General features: G+C 43.2%; 1 protein-coding gene across 1 annotated transcript in view; it reads right to left on the reverse strand.

Moving 5' to 3' along the window:
* Positions 1 to 19,639, reverse strand: part of galnt2 (UDP-N-acetyl-alpha-D-galactosamine:polypeptide N-acetylgalactosaminyltransferase 2) — a 53,349-nt gene extending 33,710 nt beyond the window's left edge. Inside the window, exon 1 of the mRNA XM_041934755.1 lies at positions 19,183 to 19,639. Within this exon, the coding sequence (XP_041790689.1) occupies positions 19,183 to 19,278 (96 nt within the window). The 5' untranslated portion in view covers positions 19,279 to 19,639. The remainder of the gene's footprint in view (positions 1 to 19,182) is intronic.
* Positions 19,640 to 20,115: the final 476 nt, after the last annotated feature.

A 20,115-nucleotide genomic window follows, 5' to 3' on the forward strand; every position in this document is an offset into this window, starting at 1 on the left:
GAACATTTTGCACATTACTGATTACACTCTTGCCATAGCTGCTTGGCCAACATGCAAAAACATCTCTGTATGAGAGAGAGAGAGAGAGGAAATTGGAAAAAGATGACAGAGACAAGAAGGCAGAGCAAAAGGATGCAATATTCAACCAATGGAAGGGTTATCCACATCTGTTAAGTAACTACAGAAATAAAAGAACCATATGATCTTTCATCTGACATCAACATTAGTCTTCATGTTTGTGTTTGCAAATGTACGTTCACAGTTCATCTGGTCTCTGAAAGACCAGGAATTCGTCAAACTAAACAGCCAAACTCCCGACAATATCAAAACAACATTACTTTGTATCTCGGCTGTAGGAAATCACATTCAATGACTTCTTTTCTGTTACTTGCGACTGACTCCTCCAGAGGAAACAAATTAATCATTCAAATGCAGTTGGCAGGGTTTCTCAGATGTCATTGTTTTAGGAAATGCATGTGTGGCTTCTTCAGAGAACAGTGGGAATTTTCTCATTCACAAAGAGCCTATTAATAGAGAAAAATCAACTGTTTCTCCATAATTTGCTCCTCTTTGTGGGATGAACTGGCTACGAACATATTTCTGCATATGCAAATGGGAAATTAAAAAAAAAAAGGCACATCATTGAGACGAGTCATCCAGCAGTAATTAAGCTGTCTTGTAACTTAGCAGGCAGCCTGTTTATTTCGGTATAATGAAATTTGTACCATTAAAAATCCATAATTTAAAATTCATGCTAACAGCATGACGGAGGACACACAGAGCGAGGACAGGTAGAGCGAATAAATCTACATGATAACACACACAGAGTGAGGCCTGAAGTTGTTCAACCTCCCCTGAACAAGAAACAGTACTGCTCTCTGTCTGTCTGTCTCTCAGACATTTAATAAGGCATGACAGAGGAGGAAAGTTATCCAAAACATCACAGAAGTATCAGAAGTGTGTCAGACGCTCTCTCGCTCTCCGTCACACACACATATGCATGCCTGCTGATGCATGGCTGGAGGAAATGCCTGCCCTGCTTCAAAGGAGCTCATTAGACTGTGTATGACTTTAAAATAATGCCACTCCATAATGAAACCTCTATACAAGAGAGAAAGGTGGGAGAGAGGGAAAGACAGAACAACAAAAGGAGGGGAGGGAGAGAGAGCTGTTTGTAAAATCCACAAGACTTCAACCCTGAAGCCCCTTCAACTTCATTCTGTTGAGAATTCAGACTGCACTGAGCAAACTGTGACAAGTCTCACCAGGGTGTGTGTGTGTGTGTGTGTGTGTGTGTGTGTGTGTGTGTGTGTGTTTGTGTGAAAGAGAGGGAGAGAGTGAGAGAGACTTGGGGGGTGTAGTCGGCTCAATGGAGCAATTGTGTGTGCTGGCCCCCTTCCCAAAGCCCCATCTGCATCCTACACACACACACTCACACAAACACACACTTGTACAGAAAAACACATGCAAAGAAAGATGCGGGCGCACGCACGCACACACACAGACACGCACACACACACTACAATAATTATCTCCAGTTCCTGGGTTTTAGTTTAACACCTGCTGAGGTGGTCAACATCTGAATCAGCCCAAATGAAGATGTCCAGTAAGCGAGTTAATGCTTTCAACCTGCTTACTGGGCATCTGGTGAACAGCTGAACTTTAACCACAACATCACCGCTGAGCCCTTCAGGAAAGATCCAAAGACTCGGCACATGCGTCTTTCTCTACCTGTTGCTCTTACACAAAGGTTGTGGGCTGGAAAGACACACAGTTCTGCATCTTACACTGCGTCATCTCCCTGAGAATGATATGACAAACAAATGCACTCTTGCTGCTCAGAAAACGTCCACAGAGTGGAACATATTGTCCAGGGGGGAAAATCAAGTTTTAAGCATTTGAGCTGCCTGCTGCAGTGATTCTCCACAGCTGCAGCTGCACAGCACTGGAGGGAAGTGGGTGGACTTCTGGATACTGTTCCACCTAATGAGAGAGGGGTCGTGGACATACATGATTGGAGGATGGACGAAACGTGTGACTATAAAATTAACTGCCGCACCTGCCTGAGCTGCCATGACACTCCATTAATCACTTCTAGCAGCAATTTACTTGAAAATAATGAATGTGATTAGAGCTGTGAGTACACATTATTTTCACCATCCACTAAGCTGTCAATTCTTTTCTGATTAATTGTTTAATCTACAAAATGTCAGAAAATAATGAAAGATTCCCATTGCACTTTCCCAGAATAGAAAACAGAAAAGGCCACAAATGTGAGAAACTTTTGAGATGCTGGAGAGTTTGCATTCACTGCAGTTAGAGTGTGGACAGAAGAAAATACTACGAGAACCGAGTGCACCAAGCTTTATACCTGGTTAAATAGCGCTTAATAATGATGGCTGACCGCAATCAAAATTGTTAGATCAATGCATCCCAACTGCACAGCATCGCATTACACGGCATACTAACTTTCTATGGAATATTTTGCAAGATATTTAGGCATAAATGTTAACCAAATTTGCTCATGTATCAGTATGGGTGGGGAACAATCTTGTTTGGTTTTACCCATCAATGACATCCATTAAGTGATAAATGAGCAGCGAGTCTCCCAAACACTTGGTGTATTCCGTTAAGGTCGGCCTGCCTGTCTCTCATCTGTCTCCCGGTCTGTCAGTGATGCGTCAATGGACACAATAAACAGAGCTCCGGTTCGTGGTGTCATGGTGTCCGTTACATCTATTGTTGAAGTAAGCTCAAGCATACACACACACAATGTCTTTTCATGTTGAGTGAGAAGGGTCAGAGACAGGACCTTCTGTGTGTCTGTCCAGGGCTGCAGAAGGACTTGAAAGAGCATCAAAAGGCAGGAGATAAAAAGTGAGAAAGAATGCAGAGCAGAGAGCGGGAGAGTACAGTTGATTCACGGTTGTTGACAGAAGCAGCGAGGAGAACTGGAGAACTGTAAGGGTGAGAAACAAGGCGGCAGGGAGGGAGCAAATCAAAGGAAAAGGGAAGAGACACCCTATGAGTCGTCACTGTTACTAAACATACGAGATTCGCATTCTTCCACCTGGATTTAAAGATGACCCTTTATGTGCTGACTAAGCAGAACACGTGGGAGTCACAACACTCCCGTCTGGAGGCATTATGGGGTCAAAAACTTACCATCACCAGTCTAAAGACAAACCCGTTTTCAATCCGTACAATATTTTTTAAAAATGTCAGATTTTCACGTGGTGGGAATGATTATTCAGCATTGTGAAAGCTGCTTATTCCCCGCTGTTAGTCGGCAGGATTTTGAGAATTAATTTGAACAAATGACTCCTGATAATAGGCAAGTTCAGATTCAATTTTCAGAAAACAGGCGAGGCGCTGCTGGAGACGCCGAAAGAGGGAGTGCAAAACAAGACGAGGCGAGAGGGAGAGGGAGAGAAAGGTTTGGGAGAAAGATGAAGCGGGGAGGGAGATGGAGTGAAGTGCTGAATCATCCGAGTGTGTCAGCAGAGGGAAAAAGTAGGCCAGGGTGGTGGGGTGCTGAGGGTGGGGATGTTAAAATCCCCAATTCAGTTGTACAAACTCTTTCATCAACCACTTGCTTCCTCTCTTTTCTTTCCATACACTCCCCCCTCTTCCTCCCTGCCTTCTTTGATGGCCCCCTCCACCTCCTCCTCCTCCTCCTTCTCCCTGCTAACAGTAAATGATTGTCCCTCCTCGACCACAGCGGTGGTCTGTGATCACCACCACCGAAAAGGTTTCTTCTTGGTTTCTGCATGTTGGGAGGTGCTTTGAGTTTATTGTTTATTACATGAAAGTGATTGGGATTCGTGAAAACTGTAGCACCTGGTGTTACGCTCTGAAAAAATGGGCAGAAAGATCAAAGCAGCAAAACAGCTTTGGCACGATTTGGATGGATTAACAGTAAGACCCCCCCAAACGATGCTGAGGTCATCAAGGCTACAGTACTGAAACCACAACGCAGCACATGTTACCTCATACCATAGGAGTGTGTGTGTGTGTGTTTATGTTTGGTTGGAACAGGAAGGAGCTTTAAGTCTATGAATATTTTCTTTTCCATATAAGGAGAAAAGTTTTCTGTAAGCCAACAGAGGAAAGTGTTTTTTTTTTTTTCATAAGGAGGTATCATGTATGGAGCAGCAGTGGTTGGTAATGTGTATGTTGCTGGGTGTGTGTGTGTGTGTGTGTATGTGTGTGTGTGTGTGTGTGTGTGTATGTGTGTGTGTGTGTGTGTGTGTGTGTGTGTGTTAAGGCTGAAACAAAGCCAAGATTTCTACAGTCCCTGTCAGTTACCTCAACATGACTGCGTTGTCATGTGCGTTTGCTTCGTAAACTCATAAAAATCTGCATGGCACCTTTGATCTGGACTGAAAGAAAAAACCTCTATGTGCACGTAATTCCTCATTGTTCACACATCAGATATTAAATGAAGTGCACACGCAAGAGCTTGATTCCCACTCCCACAGCTATGTGTTAATGGATGCTGAAACACTCTTGTTTGGACACAAACCAGACTCGTTCTGTCCTCGGCCTGGCACCAGTAACATCCTCTAAAAGGACCAAAGTGGCCTTTCTGTCACTGCACACTGTTATTACACAATGCTATGGACTGAGCGCCTGATGACATCAGCAGGACAAATCCCATGGGTGTTACTCCAACATTAAACGTACAATGATGCAATCTTACAAATGCTACAACTGTTAAAACTGGCTGTATGATGTCCTGAAAAGGTCAAGACCTTCTGTTATCCCCCTCCAACGACACTGACGAAAACACACGCTGAGTAAAGAAAGCTACAAAAACACTGGAAACTACAATTCCCATGACGCAACTCAAACCCATCTGTCATTAGACCCTTCCAGTCTGGTAAACCCCCATGTCTATCCAACTCCAGCTTTCTGCTAGCAATTTGTAGTCTCCGAGTCTAAGCTGAGATAACCATGATGACATCACCAGGCTGAGCAGTAATAACCAGGATGTGCAAACTGAATGTTTGATGCACTGACCCTTTAAAGTCTGCAGTATATACAATCCACAGCAGCACTCACACGGCACACTCTTTATTCATAAATACCAGCTTCTGTGCTTTATTAACATATCCGGTCCCGATGGCTCCCTGCTGATGTGTATGTATGTGGTCGTGCACGTGTGCGTGCGTGACAACACTGAGAGGACTCAGCCTATCGGTCGTAAACAGGATCAGGACACCAGCACAGCTTGTGTTAAATTCACAAATATGTTCAACAGGCTGAAGTTACAGAAGGAGAGCAGATGTGAGACTTTTAACAAAGGCTAATTACACACTCCAACTCTCATTCTGTAACTTTTCTAGCACACAAAGGAGTTTTTTTTCCCCTGTAATGGGATACAGACCCTTTGAAACAAATTGCTACTCTCTGCATGCGGCTCTCCCTAGGGAACGACAATGTCTCCTTTTGAGTTATGACTTACAGTTTCAGTAACCAGACAGTGACATATTACAGACCTTAATCAAGTCATTTTTAAGAACTAGTCTGACAGTTAATAGGTGTGTATGGTTTTAGGGTGTGTTGTTCACAGTGGGAGTCAGTTGCCGTAGGTGTTTGGCTGCCACCCATTAGAAAAGGGCTGCTGAAAAAGTCCTTATCATCACATCTGTGACATGCAGACAGCGAGCACGACTGCTTCATATTTCAAAAGAAAAGTAAAGGCTGCTGACGCTGCACCATGTGAACATTACAGTGCAACCGCAACACAGCTGGTATGCTAAAACAGGTCTGAGATTATGCATCTCCTGTTCATTTATCAGGTTATCAAAGAGGCAATCTGGGGCATTCTGTTCAGTTTACTGATGTAACATAAAAGCTCTGTCTGATTATATAGATGTGTTTGTCACATTGTCTGTACGTCTTGGCAGTGCAGAGCCTTAGAGACAAGGTGATATGAGGAAATGAGAAGGTATCATTTAGGCCTGACTATGATATCCTGCTTGTGACAACTATTACAAGCTTCTTTTTTAGTCGGCAGTGATTATGACTTTTCTTTATCTACAGAGGTCAGTCCAGCAGACTTTGGACATACTTAATCCCATTCTCATGTCGTGTTTTGTCTTGATCATATTGCCAGTTTCGTGCAGCTGAATTAACTGAAATCATGCCACAGTGTGTCACATTAAATGAAAGCAGCAATGCACAAGAAATAAAATTGAAATCAGCATGTTGGTACAGGCTGGTTTAGGACCATAATGCTGCACTGCACTGGCTTGCATCGCCTCAGTGTACCCTTATTCAGTAGCTGAACTAATTAAAAATTCAACACAGGTTTGCTCTCCACTCCTAATACACCATCACCTGCAACTGGTCACCACTGTATTTTAAATGTGTCCTTTGGGCTGCATATTTGTGGTTAATTTCCCTTGTTGACACTGTGTGTTTCTTATATGCTCATTTGTAAGAAGAATCTAAACTAACTGAAGCTGTGAAAGGATACAATTCATATAGGAGGGGTTGCTCCCATCTCAAAGTTCAGCTATGAGCTGTCATACGGTGGACTGACCAAGTTGCAGTGTGTATACAGACATTTACTTTCAGCCCATTTTCCAACTGCAGAGCAAAAACTAAGTTTGATTTCATTTTTAGTGTGCTGCTGTTTTAGGAACTGTGAGAACAGTGAGTAACAGAGAGAGAGTTCAGCAATCTGCCAACAACAGAAATAGAAGAGACATCAGTCCAGAACACAAATACTCTGCTGCAACAATTTATCTCAATCCCGCATTATGGTTTTGAAAGTGTAATTTCATTTAGCTGTGTACATGCATTTTAAGCAGTCAGCTGACATGAGCCACACACACACACACACACACACACACACACACACACACACACACACACACACACACACACACACACACACACACACACACACACACACACACACACACACACACACACACACACACACACACACACACCACCATCTCTGCTCGCCGGCTGCAGATCCTTGAGCTGCTGCACTTACACACAGTTGGATCAATTATTCACAGGCAGGGTGGGACGGTCAACCCTGACCTGTGAGAACATCACATGCTCTGTGGCTGCGACGTCGTTAATGGACGGAAGCAGGAGGAAGAGTGACAGCAGAGAAGAGAAGGAGGCTGAGAGGTGAGGCAGGCTGTGTCAGGGACAGACGAAGCCGACAGACAAGAGACTGTGCTGGTGTGATTAAACAGCCCACGTGTCCACAAATAGAGAGGGTGATACAAATTAACAGCCTAGAGGTCTAACAAAGAGCATACCATCCAGAGCGCAAGTACTCCGGCTTCTTCCAAAGGCTGCCCTCAGCCAGCCATACCTGCATCTGGATGTTAGTGTCAGACTTGGCCTTGTCTCCAACATGACGTTAGAGTCCGGAGCAGAACAACATGCAGCAGAGAAACAACCCATTTCAAATCAACCCAAGCTAAGGTGCTAGATTGTTTTAGCTATTCTTAGCCCCGTCTTGACAGGGTCTGACACAATCATATCTGCCCCACCCCCACTGAGCTGAAAGCACAGATAAATCAAACCTACCTTTTAAGGCAGAAACACACAGAGGCACAGAAAAGGGCATAAGGCCTGCTGGCCCAAGAGCTCCGGCTATTCTAGTACTCGGTTTCTAAAGTTGTGTGTTAGGGCCCAAAGTGGCTCCGTGCATGACAGCAATTTCGAGTTTTCCTAATTGGCTCCCAGGGTGACTGACTGAATATCTGGCCTACTTCAAAAGAACAAACAAACAAAATAAAAAAAAATCTAAGATAAATAGCGTGAGAAAGCGAGCATGCATGAGAACAGAAAAAAAATATGTTTTTGCAAGGCAGGTACACAAAGAAAGCAAATAACCAGAGGGAGAAAGGAAATATAGAGAGAGGGTGGGAAAGACACAGGGATGTGAATGAATTACCATATGGTCTGCTGAAGAGAAACTGGAGAGTTTAACATCATCGCACACTGAAATATAGCCGGAGTCAGGGGACCATGCATCCCTAAACACACCCTCACACAGACACATGCACGCATGCACACAGACACAAAAAAATCATATTTGGACAACTGACCATTCATTATGCTGCCTCCTTACCATTGCTATGCCTATCAAGCTTACTATTATCCTTCTAACTGTGGCAGCATTTACCACTTGAAATGCAGCTAGCTTATTAAGCTAACGTTAGCTTCACGAGCTATGTCCGACTCCACTTCCTGGAGTGTAAACTTCACCACATCCAAGCAAGACGGAGCTGCTAACGTTAGCCTAAACTCTGATATAATGCTATGATATAAGGGGGGGACCAGCTCCCACACAGGGGATGTGCTATTATCAAGGATGCTTTTTTTTTTACATAACACTAAGCACCCAATGTAATGCATTATGACATGATCCTTGGTCTTGGAAGTAACGCTGGGTAGGTGACAAGCTTGTTAGCTGGACATGCTAACACGATAGCTAACGAAAAGCAGACAAACACACAGTTTAATCCATTGCTTAGACTTTTGTTCTTGTGAAGGAGAGGGTTTAACAGTCAGTTCATAAATTTACAGGGAACCTAAACACCTCAGTGGGTTTTTTTTTAACAAATGATGCCACTGCAGGAAAGAAGGGAGGCTATAATCAGTTTCAGCGTTTGCCACGAAGCTATAAAAAAAACAGTTTGCAGGCAGCGCTGGCATTCCTGATTGGAGCTGATGGGTACAGCAGCTTATTTGGAGTAACAAAGAATTTCCTACCATAAATCATTGTACAAGAACCTGTACAATTACAACTGGCACAGGCTGAATAGTCCTGAGGCAGCACAACTGAACTGGCATTACACATAAACCTCTGCTGATGGGAACCTCGGCCTGACTTTATGATGAAATGGAGGTTTATGTTAAAACAGAGGCACGCTTTACAATCACGTTAAATGTATATATGCATGCATCTATTTTTACAGAACCACCATCCGAGGCTTCTGTCACCAGAGGAATATGCCATACAGTGGCAGTCTGTTTTTAACACCAGACTAGCTTTGTGGTCTCAGGAGTCTTTTTTTTTTTCTTTTTGTAAATGATGCGATTTTCAGGCTTTTTCCGTCAGAATTTCAACCACTTGGACAGATGACTCCTATTCATCTGCACATTACTTTTTTACTGCTTTTTTTTTAGCTATCCAGATCAGACACAGCAAGTGAAACTGAAGGGACGAGTGGGGAAAAAAAATGTTTCTGTCTCGCCAACACTGATCACATAAACCGGTCTCTTTAGTTTCCAGTGATGAGTCTGACTTTTTACAGTCAGCAAGTCATTCAAACAGCCAAACAACCAGCCATTCACTCTTATTGTTCCTTATTTTAAAGCCAAGTCAGCACCTCAGCATCCTGAAAACCATTTCAACATACCGTAAAAAGACACTCTGCTAGCTTCTCCTCAATAATAGTGCTTTTACTGTGGAATTTGGACCTTTTTATGGGTGTGGGGGTAGTGTGTTCCTTATGAGAACTACAGCAGTGTGTGGAGTCATGACGGTGTCATTTAAGCAGGCCCATGTAGGGCTTAAAATAAATCACTTTAAACAAAATCTTCTTATTACACAAGTTTGTTTTTGGACATTAAGGATTGTAATTTGCCTTTTAGTGACCTATTTACCTCAACCTGCTTTTTCACTTTCCTGCAGTTACATATTTCCTACATTTCCCAATGTTCCTGTGTGCTACTTCAACAGGGCATGCCTGAGAATCTGTCGGCAGCAGTGACAGTGACAGCTGTTCCAGTGGAGGAAAACTACGAGCACTTACATAAAACATGTCCCATGACTGCAATGCATTCTAGTCTACTGAGGCTACCGTCAGCAGAGAAATTGGCTATATCTGCATCCTCTTCCCTCTGTGGAACTGTTGAAAATCAGTGCAAAATGGTGACACAGCAAGAGAGAAAGCCTTGCTGGTTCATTCTAACAGGCTGATACCAGAACCTGAAGTCAGAGGTGCAGTGGGTGCTGTGCATTGCTAAATCAAGGTTAAACAGCAAGAAGACAATAATAAGAATACGGACAGTTAAACCACAAGAATCAATTAAAGAACCATCATGAAAGACAAAGTACATCATAAATAGCTGTTTTTTTTAACAATGCCGTGTGTGTGTTTAGGTGAATTATTCTTACAGGATGACATTTTTACAAAGTAACTAAAAAAATTGTTATTGAATGGCCATGATGTAATGCAGGGCGAGAAATTAACACCTCCCACCAGTGTTGAAATATCTATCTACCCACCACTTTGGCAGATGGCCAAACATTATTCGGACATTTCTTCCATTTTAAAAATCAGTTACAGTACTTACAGGCTGCTGAGTTTCAACACAGAAGGGCCATTGCTGTGCTGTTGGTGAATCTGCCCTACATACAACACATCTAATGGACTGGGCCTGGTCCAGCGCTTCTCTTAGTGCTTACTAATTGATTGATTGAGAACCAGGCATGATTGGGCAATATTTGATGGATCATGTTGTGGTGAAAGAATACATAAAATCTCACATTAAACACCACCTGAAATAAATGAGACAACATTATTTCTTGGACTGAACTTAAGGCAAAAGTATAATTTCCTCTTATTATTATTGTGGTATTCATTTTCTAGATATTGCCAAAAAATGTCAAAACTATTCATTTCGGAAAAAAAGAGTAAACAAAGATCTGCACTTCATTCAAGGTTGAGCCTGATGCACGATGTCAGCATCAGGTTTATGCGACCCAAATGTGACAGATCCATGCACGTCTCCTGTGAATGTTTCAGGATGAGGATGAGGTGGGTGGCCAGGATGCCTGTTTGCATGTTCCTCAATCCGCCCTGCATTATGTTTGTTTTGTAAGTCAGCAGCAACAAACAGCTGAGAGTGAGGCAGATGGAAGATCCAGACAGAGATTTTGTATCCTTCAAAAAACAAGACAACAACAACCTGCTTTGCTAAAACATTCTCTGCAGACTGTTTGTCGGGAATCTGAAATATGTCATAGATAAACAGATAGAGCCATTTCAACCTCAGATCACAGCACACACAACTGTCTTTACTCTTTGAATAGCCAATCATAGGTAGAGCTAAACTTTCCTTCTGATTTTCACACACTCACACAGCTTCTTTGAGTCATCTGGTATAATCAAAGTGCAGCACTTTGTCCTTCAGGTGGCAGAATATCAAAACAAGATTCAAACTGTGAATCCTGATAATGGCATTTCACTTGGTTTGCTACTGCGGCTACCTCAAAAAAAGAAAAAAAGCTTGCATTTGAAGGAGTATGGTTGTCTGCATTTTCAGGTGATTTATTCTCAAAAAGGAGGCACACTTTTTAGAACTCGAGTCACGCAAAAAAACAGAGACCGTCATTTCCATTAAAACATTACACAGTCCAGTAGGAGTGACAGGAAGTGCACTGACTAAATGTCATGGGTGGCAGTTGCAATTAGATTTGTAATACTTGTCATATTCTGTGATTTGAATGTGCTTCCCACAGATAGGTCACAGGCAAAACATCATGGCCACCTGCGCTCCATATCAGGCCTATTTGAATAGTTTAGCCTGATAACAGAACGCAGGATTACTGCTGACCTGACCGACGTCAATGTCAACGTTGTAACACAGCTACAACAGTTTGCCTCTCAGTGACAAATTGAATAAAAGAGAGTAGCTCTCTTTCCTCTTGATGCCTGAATAAAAAACAGATCTTTGAAAAGCTCTCGTCTCAGTGCTGGTCTCACGAACAATGGATATCCTCATCCCTTTCAACTTTTCCGTGAATGCTTGTCGCCAGCCAGTAAAGAAAATTCATCATAAGATGAAAATAATGCAGTTTTGAGCGTTCTCAGATGCAACACGCTGTTGTGTTTAACCAAAAGGAGCCCACCAAAGACAGAGAGGGGTGGATATGAAGAAAGATAGAGTAAATGAAGAAAAAAAAAAAACAGATCCAAAGGATGTAGTGAAGCTGTTTGCAGAAGAATCACAGTATGGCATCAACAGATATAAACAGCACCTACTTTTGTGGTGCTATTCACTAAACTATGTGTCTTCTTTCTTTCTATCGCGATGTCTCAGTCTTTATCTCCTGGTTTCTACACATGAATGTCTGTCACATGTCTCTCAGTCACTGGGTTTCTGGGCTGGCAGGTCAGGATTAACTGCTTCTGACTGGTGGAAATAAAAGATGCCAAACCCGACACAACCCGCCATTCTCCTGTTCTGGAGTCAGTCACTCTATTTTTCTACCACTGTTTTTCCCCTGTCTCTTCATTCTTTCGTCATCTTTTGCAGGGCCTAATTTACAGTAAGGAGTGCTAAGTCCTGCGCCCCCATTTAACATTACTGTTGCTACGTCAGACAACTCTCCATTCTCGTGGAAGGTAATGCAGTCTACAGAGAAACGGTGCCAGATTTACCACTCAAATTTATCAGTTTTTGAAACAATGGGTTATTAATTTCAGTTCAGTATTTATCGGTTGTTGCTAGCTAGCTACTTAAGCTAATGTTAGCTCCACGAGTTGGTTGAAATTAGTCTCTGGCTGTTTTTTTTTTATGCTTCCAGCTGTCTTGTAGTAATCCAAAACCCAGTAAAAGTATTGTAAATATGCATTTAATGGCTTCATATGTGATATTATGCTAAAATACCAAGGCTGTAAGATCTGGCTGTTATTTCACTGTAACATAAGCCTGTTAAACTTAGCTTAGTTTACATACTTGAACAAACAAGATAAAGGTTAGATTCATCATATTTTTTAACAGTATGTTACAAGGCTTTTAGGATGAGGACTAATGCTATCTCAGATAACGAGTTTGGCTGGGGATGCTGGAGTATAAACCTCCCTCAATCCAATAAAGGGCAAGACAGAGCGGCTAATGTTAGCCAACACTCTGATATAGCATCCAGGACCAGCTTCCAGGCGGTGGGGAAAATAAACAATGAATGTGGTCTCATGAACACAGCATAACCACAAAATAATGGGGTATGAAATACTCCCTGGCCTTGAAAATAATGTTAGTTAGTTAGCCAAACGTGCTAACAACTGCATCATACGTGAGACCAGATGAACACACTGCTTAATCCATTCCTTACACTTTTGCTCTTGAGTTTGTGGTTTTGGAGACGCTAACTCACTGACAATCGCTCGTATTACAGCTCCATGCAAAAAGCTTCAACATGTGGAAAAATCCAAAGTTTGACAGGACTGCTGTGCCTAGTTACGGTTGCCAAGCTATGATTGGGCAATATCTGCTCAGGGGAGGGGTTTAATGAACGCCACATCCACTGGGAAAACCTGTAAGGGGAAGTACCACTTGGTTGAAACAGTAACCGAAGACTGTCTCTCTCCTGGGACTCCCAGCTATGAAGTTGTGCAACTCGAACGTGAGTGTGACGCAGAAAAGAAATACTTAAAAGACAGTGACTTCTTCTTTGGTATCTCTATTAACACTGAATGAGTAGAGCATCTGTCAGAAGCGATCATTACTTAAAGAAACAGACTCACACACACAGTCCATACTTCAAACAAAAACTGTATATCTGAGAGGGATTCAGTGCTCAGGGGTGCCCAGTTTAATTCAAGACTTTCATTGATTCACTGTTTGCTCTGTGGAACTGCATTTAGTTAGTTAGTAATAATGGATCTGCTCCTTGGCTGAAATTACATTGTATTCCGGCATTATAAACATATCGAACCACTGAGGCCTCAAGTGGTTTTGAAGCCACAGGTCTTTTGGCAAGATGACTGTATTATAGTTACACAGCAGCAGGAATTCCAACATAATGCAATCAGTATTAAGAGTAAAGCAGTGTGCATGCATATACACACTTTCTACACACTGACATTTGCTGTAGATATTCTTTTGTGCAATACTTTTCATTACTACTGTTTGCTATTTTGCTATTTTATAATTATGTTTATAATTTTTTACTGCTTGCTATTTTGCAATTTTTTATGTATAGTTTGTTATTTATAGTCTTATTTCACAAATTTTCGCTTATTTTCACTGTGTGTAATGCTGCTGCTGCACTGCAATTTCCCAGCTTGGGATAAATAAAGTATATCTATCTATCTATATATACAGTAAAGACCTGACTGTAAAGATTACAGATGCACTGCTGGGTCTGTGTGAGCTGACAGTGATGACGAGTGTTTAAGAGCAGGGGCCAGCATCCTCCTCCTTCTGCGTACTACCCACTAAATAAAAGGCCGAAGATAAAACACACTCACTGACGCCAACAGCGAAACATCAGCACCTTGAGTGAGGATCACTGAGAGTGTGATTTGCAAGTGAACATTTTCTACTTTAAAATAGCAAAACGCTCGGAGCCAGTGAAGCCACACAACGAAAGACAGATGTATTGATATAACAGAAGTTTGAGACATGCATAGGCACAGGACAGGCAGAAGCTGAATGCCTAGAGCTGCAGATAACAGAGACTGTAACTTTCACTCAAGAGTTCTGGACCAGCCGGCGTTAAAAACCCTCAGAGCCCCTCTGATCCGATTCATGTGCGCTCGTCTCCTCTCCACAGTTTGCTCGAAGAAAAGCACCAGGCTCACTTTTGAATCCTCTTTCACCGACTAGAAACTAATCCAAACCTCTGGCTAATCACAACACACTGAGGAATACTTGCAATTCAACGCTGTGATCCACCTTTGGGTGAGAGCTGAGCTCCATTCCAACAGTGGACAATGTGTGCATGAGTCAATCTGGCGTGACTGTGAATCACTGTTCCCCCTGCCCCAAGTCTTTGTAAAAATAAATACAGCTCGCAGTCACTGAGGGACATCATTACATTCGTGCTGATCTACATTTTTATAAGAGGGAAATGTGAGGCAGGTTGAACTGATTTAACTTAATGCCACACACCTCATCTTGGGAAAAAAAACACTTTTTACCACTTTGATTGATCCAGCTACTGCCCAGCTGTGGCTTTACTCAAACAGCTGATAACGCTCTAAATAAAGTCTGTGTTTGTTGGTTTTTCCTGTGGTCCGGTGCCACCCTTCTCTATCTGCCACTTAGCTCCCCTCTTCCACCACTGATTAGCAGGAGAGTAGACTCAACAGTGGGATGTTGCTTTGTCATGAGCCAGCAGGAAAAACCCTCTGAGGTCTGTCCAACAGGGAAGACTTTAATGGGGCATCCTGGTGAGCCAGCAGGCTTGTGTTTGTAAGATTATCCTCCTGTGTACAACAATGCACTTACAGACGCACGTACAGGTTTGTACTGAGTCTAGTTGCTGGGTGTCTCCCAGCTTCCTGCTATTCTGCAAACCGATTGTGTATTGAAGAAGGAAGAAGGTGGAAACTTCACTTTCAGCCCATAAACTACACCTGGCAGGAAAACATTTTTCACATTTATCATAAAACTGCAGAAAGACACCAAGAAGCAGATGATATTAATGGTTTTATAAGAAACCCCAGGCCTTTGCTCTGAACATTAAGCATGGTAATATTTTTCTTAAATCTCCATATTTCTGGGATTTTACATCAATTCTAATATGATTGAACTCATCCAATCTTCCTCAGTTTTCGAACCAACAAAATGAGGCTGCACATTGTTGATGGGCAGATAAACCTCACGTAGCGCTCAGCTCAAGCCTCAGCTTTTACACCATAAGAGGGTGTAATTCAGGCCAGCAAAGAACGCCCAGTACCACTGTGTACCCTGATAAAAGACAGACAAACTGTCACAGCAGCTCTAAATTTATGATCGGAGACGTGAGGCACATTCTGTTCAAAGGTTTGCTCTTGACCTTTGGAGACCAAAAAAAGCTTCCAAGGAATTTGTCAGAACTGGCAATGTTTGTGACATTTTTGCACAGGACACAGTGATAGTCTTTAAATCAGCACACAGAGTCTAACAAAACTATTCTCCAGATGGGGTACTTTTGAACTGATAATAGTAGAAATGCTGTTTGGTGAGCGCTTTGATCTTTAGAGTGACAGTACCATGGGTGCATGACAAAGCAGGAGAAGCAAGTTAAACCAATTCTTCTGGCAGACACACTTCCTTCAGATTATTCAGAAGTGGGCATTTGAGTTATCTGCCATGATAGTGTGAGTCGTGCTCAGGCTGGCAGGCACGGAGCTGCTGGGCTCTGAATTCTCCACAGTGCCTCCAAGCAACGATGGCAAAACAACATGTAGCTTTGTGTGGTGTAATGTTGGATGCAGGTGCTACCTGTGAACAGTAAGAGGGGGCTGAGGGAGTCCTGGCTGAAATGTGTGCTGCATACAAATAACCCCTGTTTTCGTCAGTTGGAATAAGTTGCATGGAAATTTTCTGATTTTGTCAGCAGTGCTAAACGCTCTCCACACAAATGCACGTCGCCATTATCTCTCTGATTAATGAATGATTGAGTGTACAAACGTGAGAATCACACTTTGAACATAACTCCCAAGGAGGAGAATTTGTCCATATTTGGAAATCTTCCACCACTTCAAATTCACAACCCTCCCAATTCGCCTGTCTTTGTGAAAGAGAAGAAAAAAAGATGAAAAGGTAACTGAACAGTAGGGAACCAGTAAGAACTTTCAATTGTATCATGAGGAGTTGATGGCAAAGGCACCAGTACTGAAACTTGATTAAGCAATCAGTCAATCAGCAGAATATCAGCCCCAAAGTATTTTTTCATAATGACATTAATAAAGAAATACTCCAAACATTCTACTGTTCCAGCCTCTCAACAATGAAGATTTGCTATAATAGAATAAAGTTTGGTTTTGGACAGCGATATCAGAACATATCTTCAGTCTCTAGGAACTCATTTATGAGCACAATGAAAATTATCAGTAGTTGCAGCTCGAAACAGCACCAACGCAAGTAGCAACAAGTTCAAAACTTTGAATTTCCTTTACATTTACACATCAATCCCCAGAAAGTGTTTAGAAACTGTTGGCTGTAATTTTATTTCATGAGCCCTCGGTGCAGAAAATTTAGTCCATGTATGTAAAGCCTTTGTCTGTGAGCCTTGTGCGAGTGCTTTTGAAAAATGTACTAAGCTACAGCTACAAAGTTTGCTTCATGACAGCAGTGAGAAACTATTAAATGATGGAAAAAAACTTTACCTAAACAGAGTCAATCTATGTGTGAAGACACCAACCAGGTGCAGCTAATCATACAGGTTCCATATTAATGCCGCCTGTGATCCAACTCCAGAGAAAGTTTCTTATCATGGGAGTGTCACTTTGACCCCCCTAACAGCCTCAAATATACGCACACACACACACAAACACACACAGAGCTATCAACCTAATGGAAAAGTAAAAGGGCTGCCTTGGTTGACTAGAGCAAAGCAAACACAGAGAGACAGATGGAAGACAAGACAAGAGACAGGTGAAATACACAGAGGGCGTTCACACACATAAACACACACGACTATACACATACACACACAACCAAATCCAGAGGGGTAATAGAGGCAGTGCACTGTGCACACAACCACACACGCAGAGCACTTCTACAGGATACACTGGCCTACACACACACACACGCACACACAGAGTAAACACAAACTGGATGTTCCCCCGGCACAAAAAAATTATTGTTCCGGCTCTTTCCCTCTCTCACACACACATAGCATATAGATGTGAGTGCAATGGCAACCTGGAGGACATTTAACTTACATTTCACACTTGACATACTATTGCATGTACAGGCCTGGCACATCATGAATGGAATCCATGCCTTTGCATACACACAGTCAACCTGACCAGCTGGTAAGGGTACACAAGTAGTACTTCAAGAAGTTGCTGTAAACCAACTACATGACGCACACAAGAAAATTAATTAAAAAGTGACAATGGCCCGTGTATTTGGTACACCTAGCTCAAACCAATGTCTAAACCAGTCTAATACAACAGCCCTGCAATAAATAATAATAATAAAGCTTATAATGTTCGGTTATTGTTGAAGGTGTTTTGGAGAGGTGCTGATTCCACTATGTGGTCATTTTAGAGGCTTGGTTTGCAGTGCTGTCGACCTGTACTGAGTTATACTGAGGTGTTACTAATAGCATGCAACTTCATTGTCATTATTGATTAATCTACCAGGTCATTGCTCGATTGATTGTTTGGTATATAAAACATCAGAAAATAGTGAAAAATGGCCATCGCAAGTTCCTTGAGTCCGAGGAGACAACTTTGTATGTCTTGTTTTGTCCAAAATCCAAAGATGTTCAGTTTACTATGATTTAATAGAAATAAAAGCAGCAAATCCTCACACCTGAGAGGCTGGAGCCATCAGATGTTTGGCATTTTTTGCTCAAGAAGTTTCTGTCAATCCACTAGTCAAATTTTTCAGCCCTAGCTTCTAATATTCAGTCCACACTCACGAACATAAATGGGTTGGGCAACACATCAGAAACATAAGGCTGAATCTCTGTTTCAGATTGATCATTACAGGGGGGTGGGTGTTGTGGACTGCATCAGTTTAAGATGACTGCACCTGAAAATCTGACTGTATATCAAATAATGCTGTTTCCACACAGCAGAGACATCAGCTGACAGGAGTCACGTCCAAGTGAATCTAGGTTGTTCCCACAGGAGAAAAGAATTAACTAATGTTTAAAGCCGCCTTTTAAAAAAAAAATCCCGACAGCGTGCAGTATCAGTGCTTTAACCCGGCGTTAATCTGCACACTTCCTGATCTCTGCTCATTTCTCGGAGCAGCAGCTTGTGCTGACGTGCTCTATAGGCTAACCACCCCCCCACCCCCACCCCCCGGCCCTGTGTGCCAGGCCAGCAGCCTAATATTAATAACAGCCACTCTGCATGCTTTCGCCTTTATTCCGCTCTCACATTAACCGGCTCCGCCACGTTACAGTGGTTAACGTGCCGCCCGGTGTGGACGTGCTCCGCTCCCACTGCCACGGGAAGGCAATGACCGGCGCAGCGGGAGGTCTGTGCACGCCGACCGGCCAGCCGCGCTACCCTGCTGCCCTTGTCCACACTCATCTCCACCAAATCAATGCCTGCACACTGATACTAGTAGGCCCTTTGTCACACTCCCCACAGCATCGGTGCGGCCGCTAAACAGAGCCGCCGAAAAGAGGCACGGCAGCGCCAAATCACACCGCTCCATCTTCGCTTTGTGCTTGAAGAAAACATCCGCACGGACAGCGAGCCAGAAAACGCAGTCGGGGAAAGCAAGCCCTACCTTTCGACTCAGCGCTGTCCCCGAATAGAAGTAGTAGGCTATCCCCAGCACCCACAGCACGGCAAAACATAACAATATCCTCGATTTCCTCCGCATGGCTGCCTCGTTTTTCCGTCCGCCTGTCGGTGTGTTTCGTGGGTCCGCTCTGGTCTGTCTGCGTGTCGCGGCTCGTACCGGTCGACTGTGTTCGTGCAGGGCGCTTCGCCGTGCGGCTTCGACAGGCTTCGTCAGTCGGTCAGGGGGAGCGGAGCGAGCAGGAAGCAGCGCAGCCAGCCAACATCAGCGGGGTTAGAGGGCAAAGGCTAGCCCACTCTAATCCAATCAAACACCGGCTCGGGCAGCCCTGGAGGAGGGCCCGTGCTGGCAGCGAGTCGAGCCGTGCCGTGCGGTTCCGTGCTAAATCCGAGTAAACGGGGTGGGGACAGTCCCCGTGGGAAGAGATTGTTGTAAAATTTCAGTTATGTGGCTCCGGGACCTGAGAGAGAGGATCTGTGATCATCATGCCACATGATTCCCCTGTCTGCCGAGGAGCTGCATGTACGCGGAGCAGACGCTGGGGGCGCCAGAGACACTTTGAACCGGGTTAAAGTGGAGAAACTGAGACCTTTCTCTTTCTCTCCTCTGGTTCTGAACCAGGCTAGCAAAGTAAAGACTCAACCTGAAAGGTTTTTAGCTAATTTTCTATTTCATTTTCCTTTTCACTGCGTTACGTTCCTTTCCTGTTTCACTCCTTCCTTCCTTCCTTGGCCCCTTCCTTCCGTCCTCCCTTTGTTCCTTCCTTCATTCGTCCCTTGGTTCCTTCATTTTCTTCTTCCTTCTTTCCTCTTCGGTTCCTTCTTTCCTTCCCTTGTTCATTCCTTCCATCCCCCTTTGCTCTTTCTTTGTGCCTTGGTTCCTTCCTTCTTCTCTTTCTTCCATCATGTGTTCCCTCCT

Source organism: Chelmon rostratus, chromosome 1, assembly GCF_017976325.1.
Source record: "Chelmon rostratus isolate fCheRos1 chromosome 1, fCheRos1.pri, whole genome shotgun sequence".
Classification (NCBI taxonomy): Eukaryota; Metazoa; Chordata; class Actinopteri; order Chaetodontiformes; family Chaetodontidae; genus Chelmon; species Chelmon rostratus.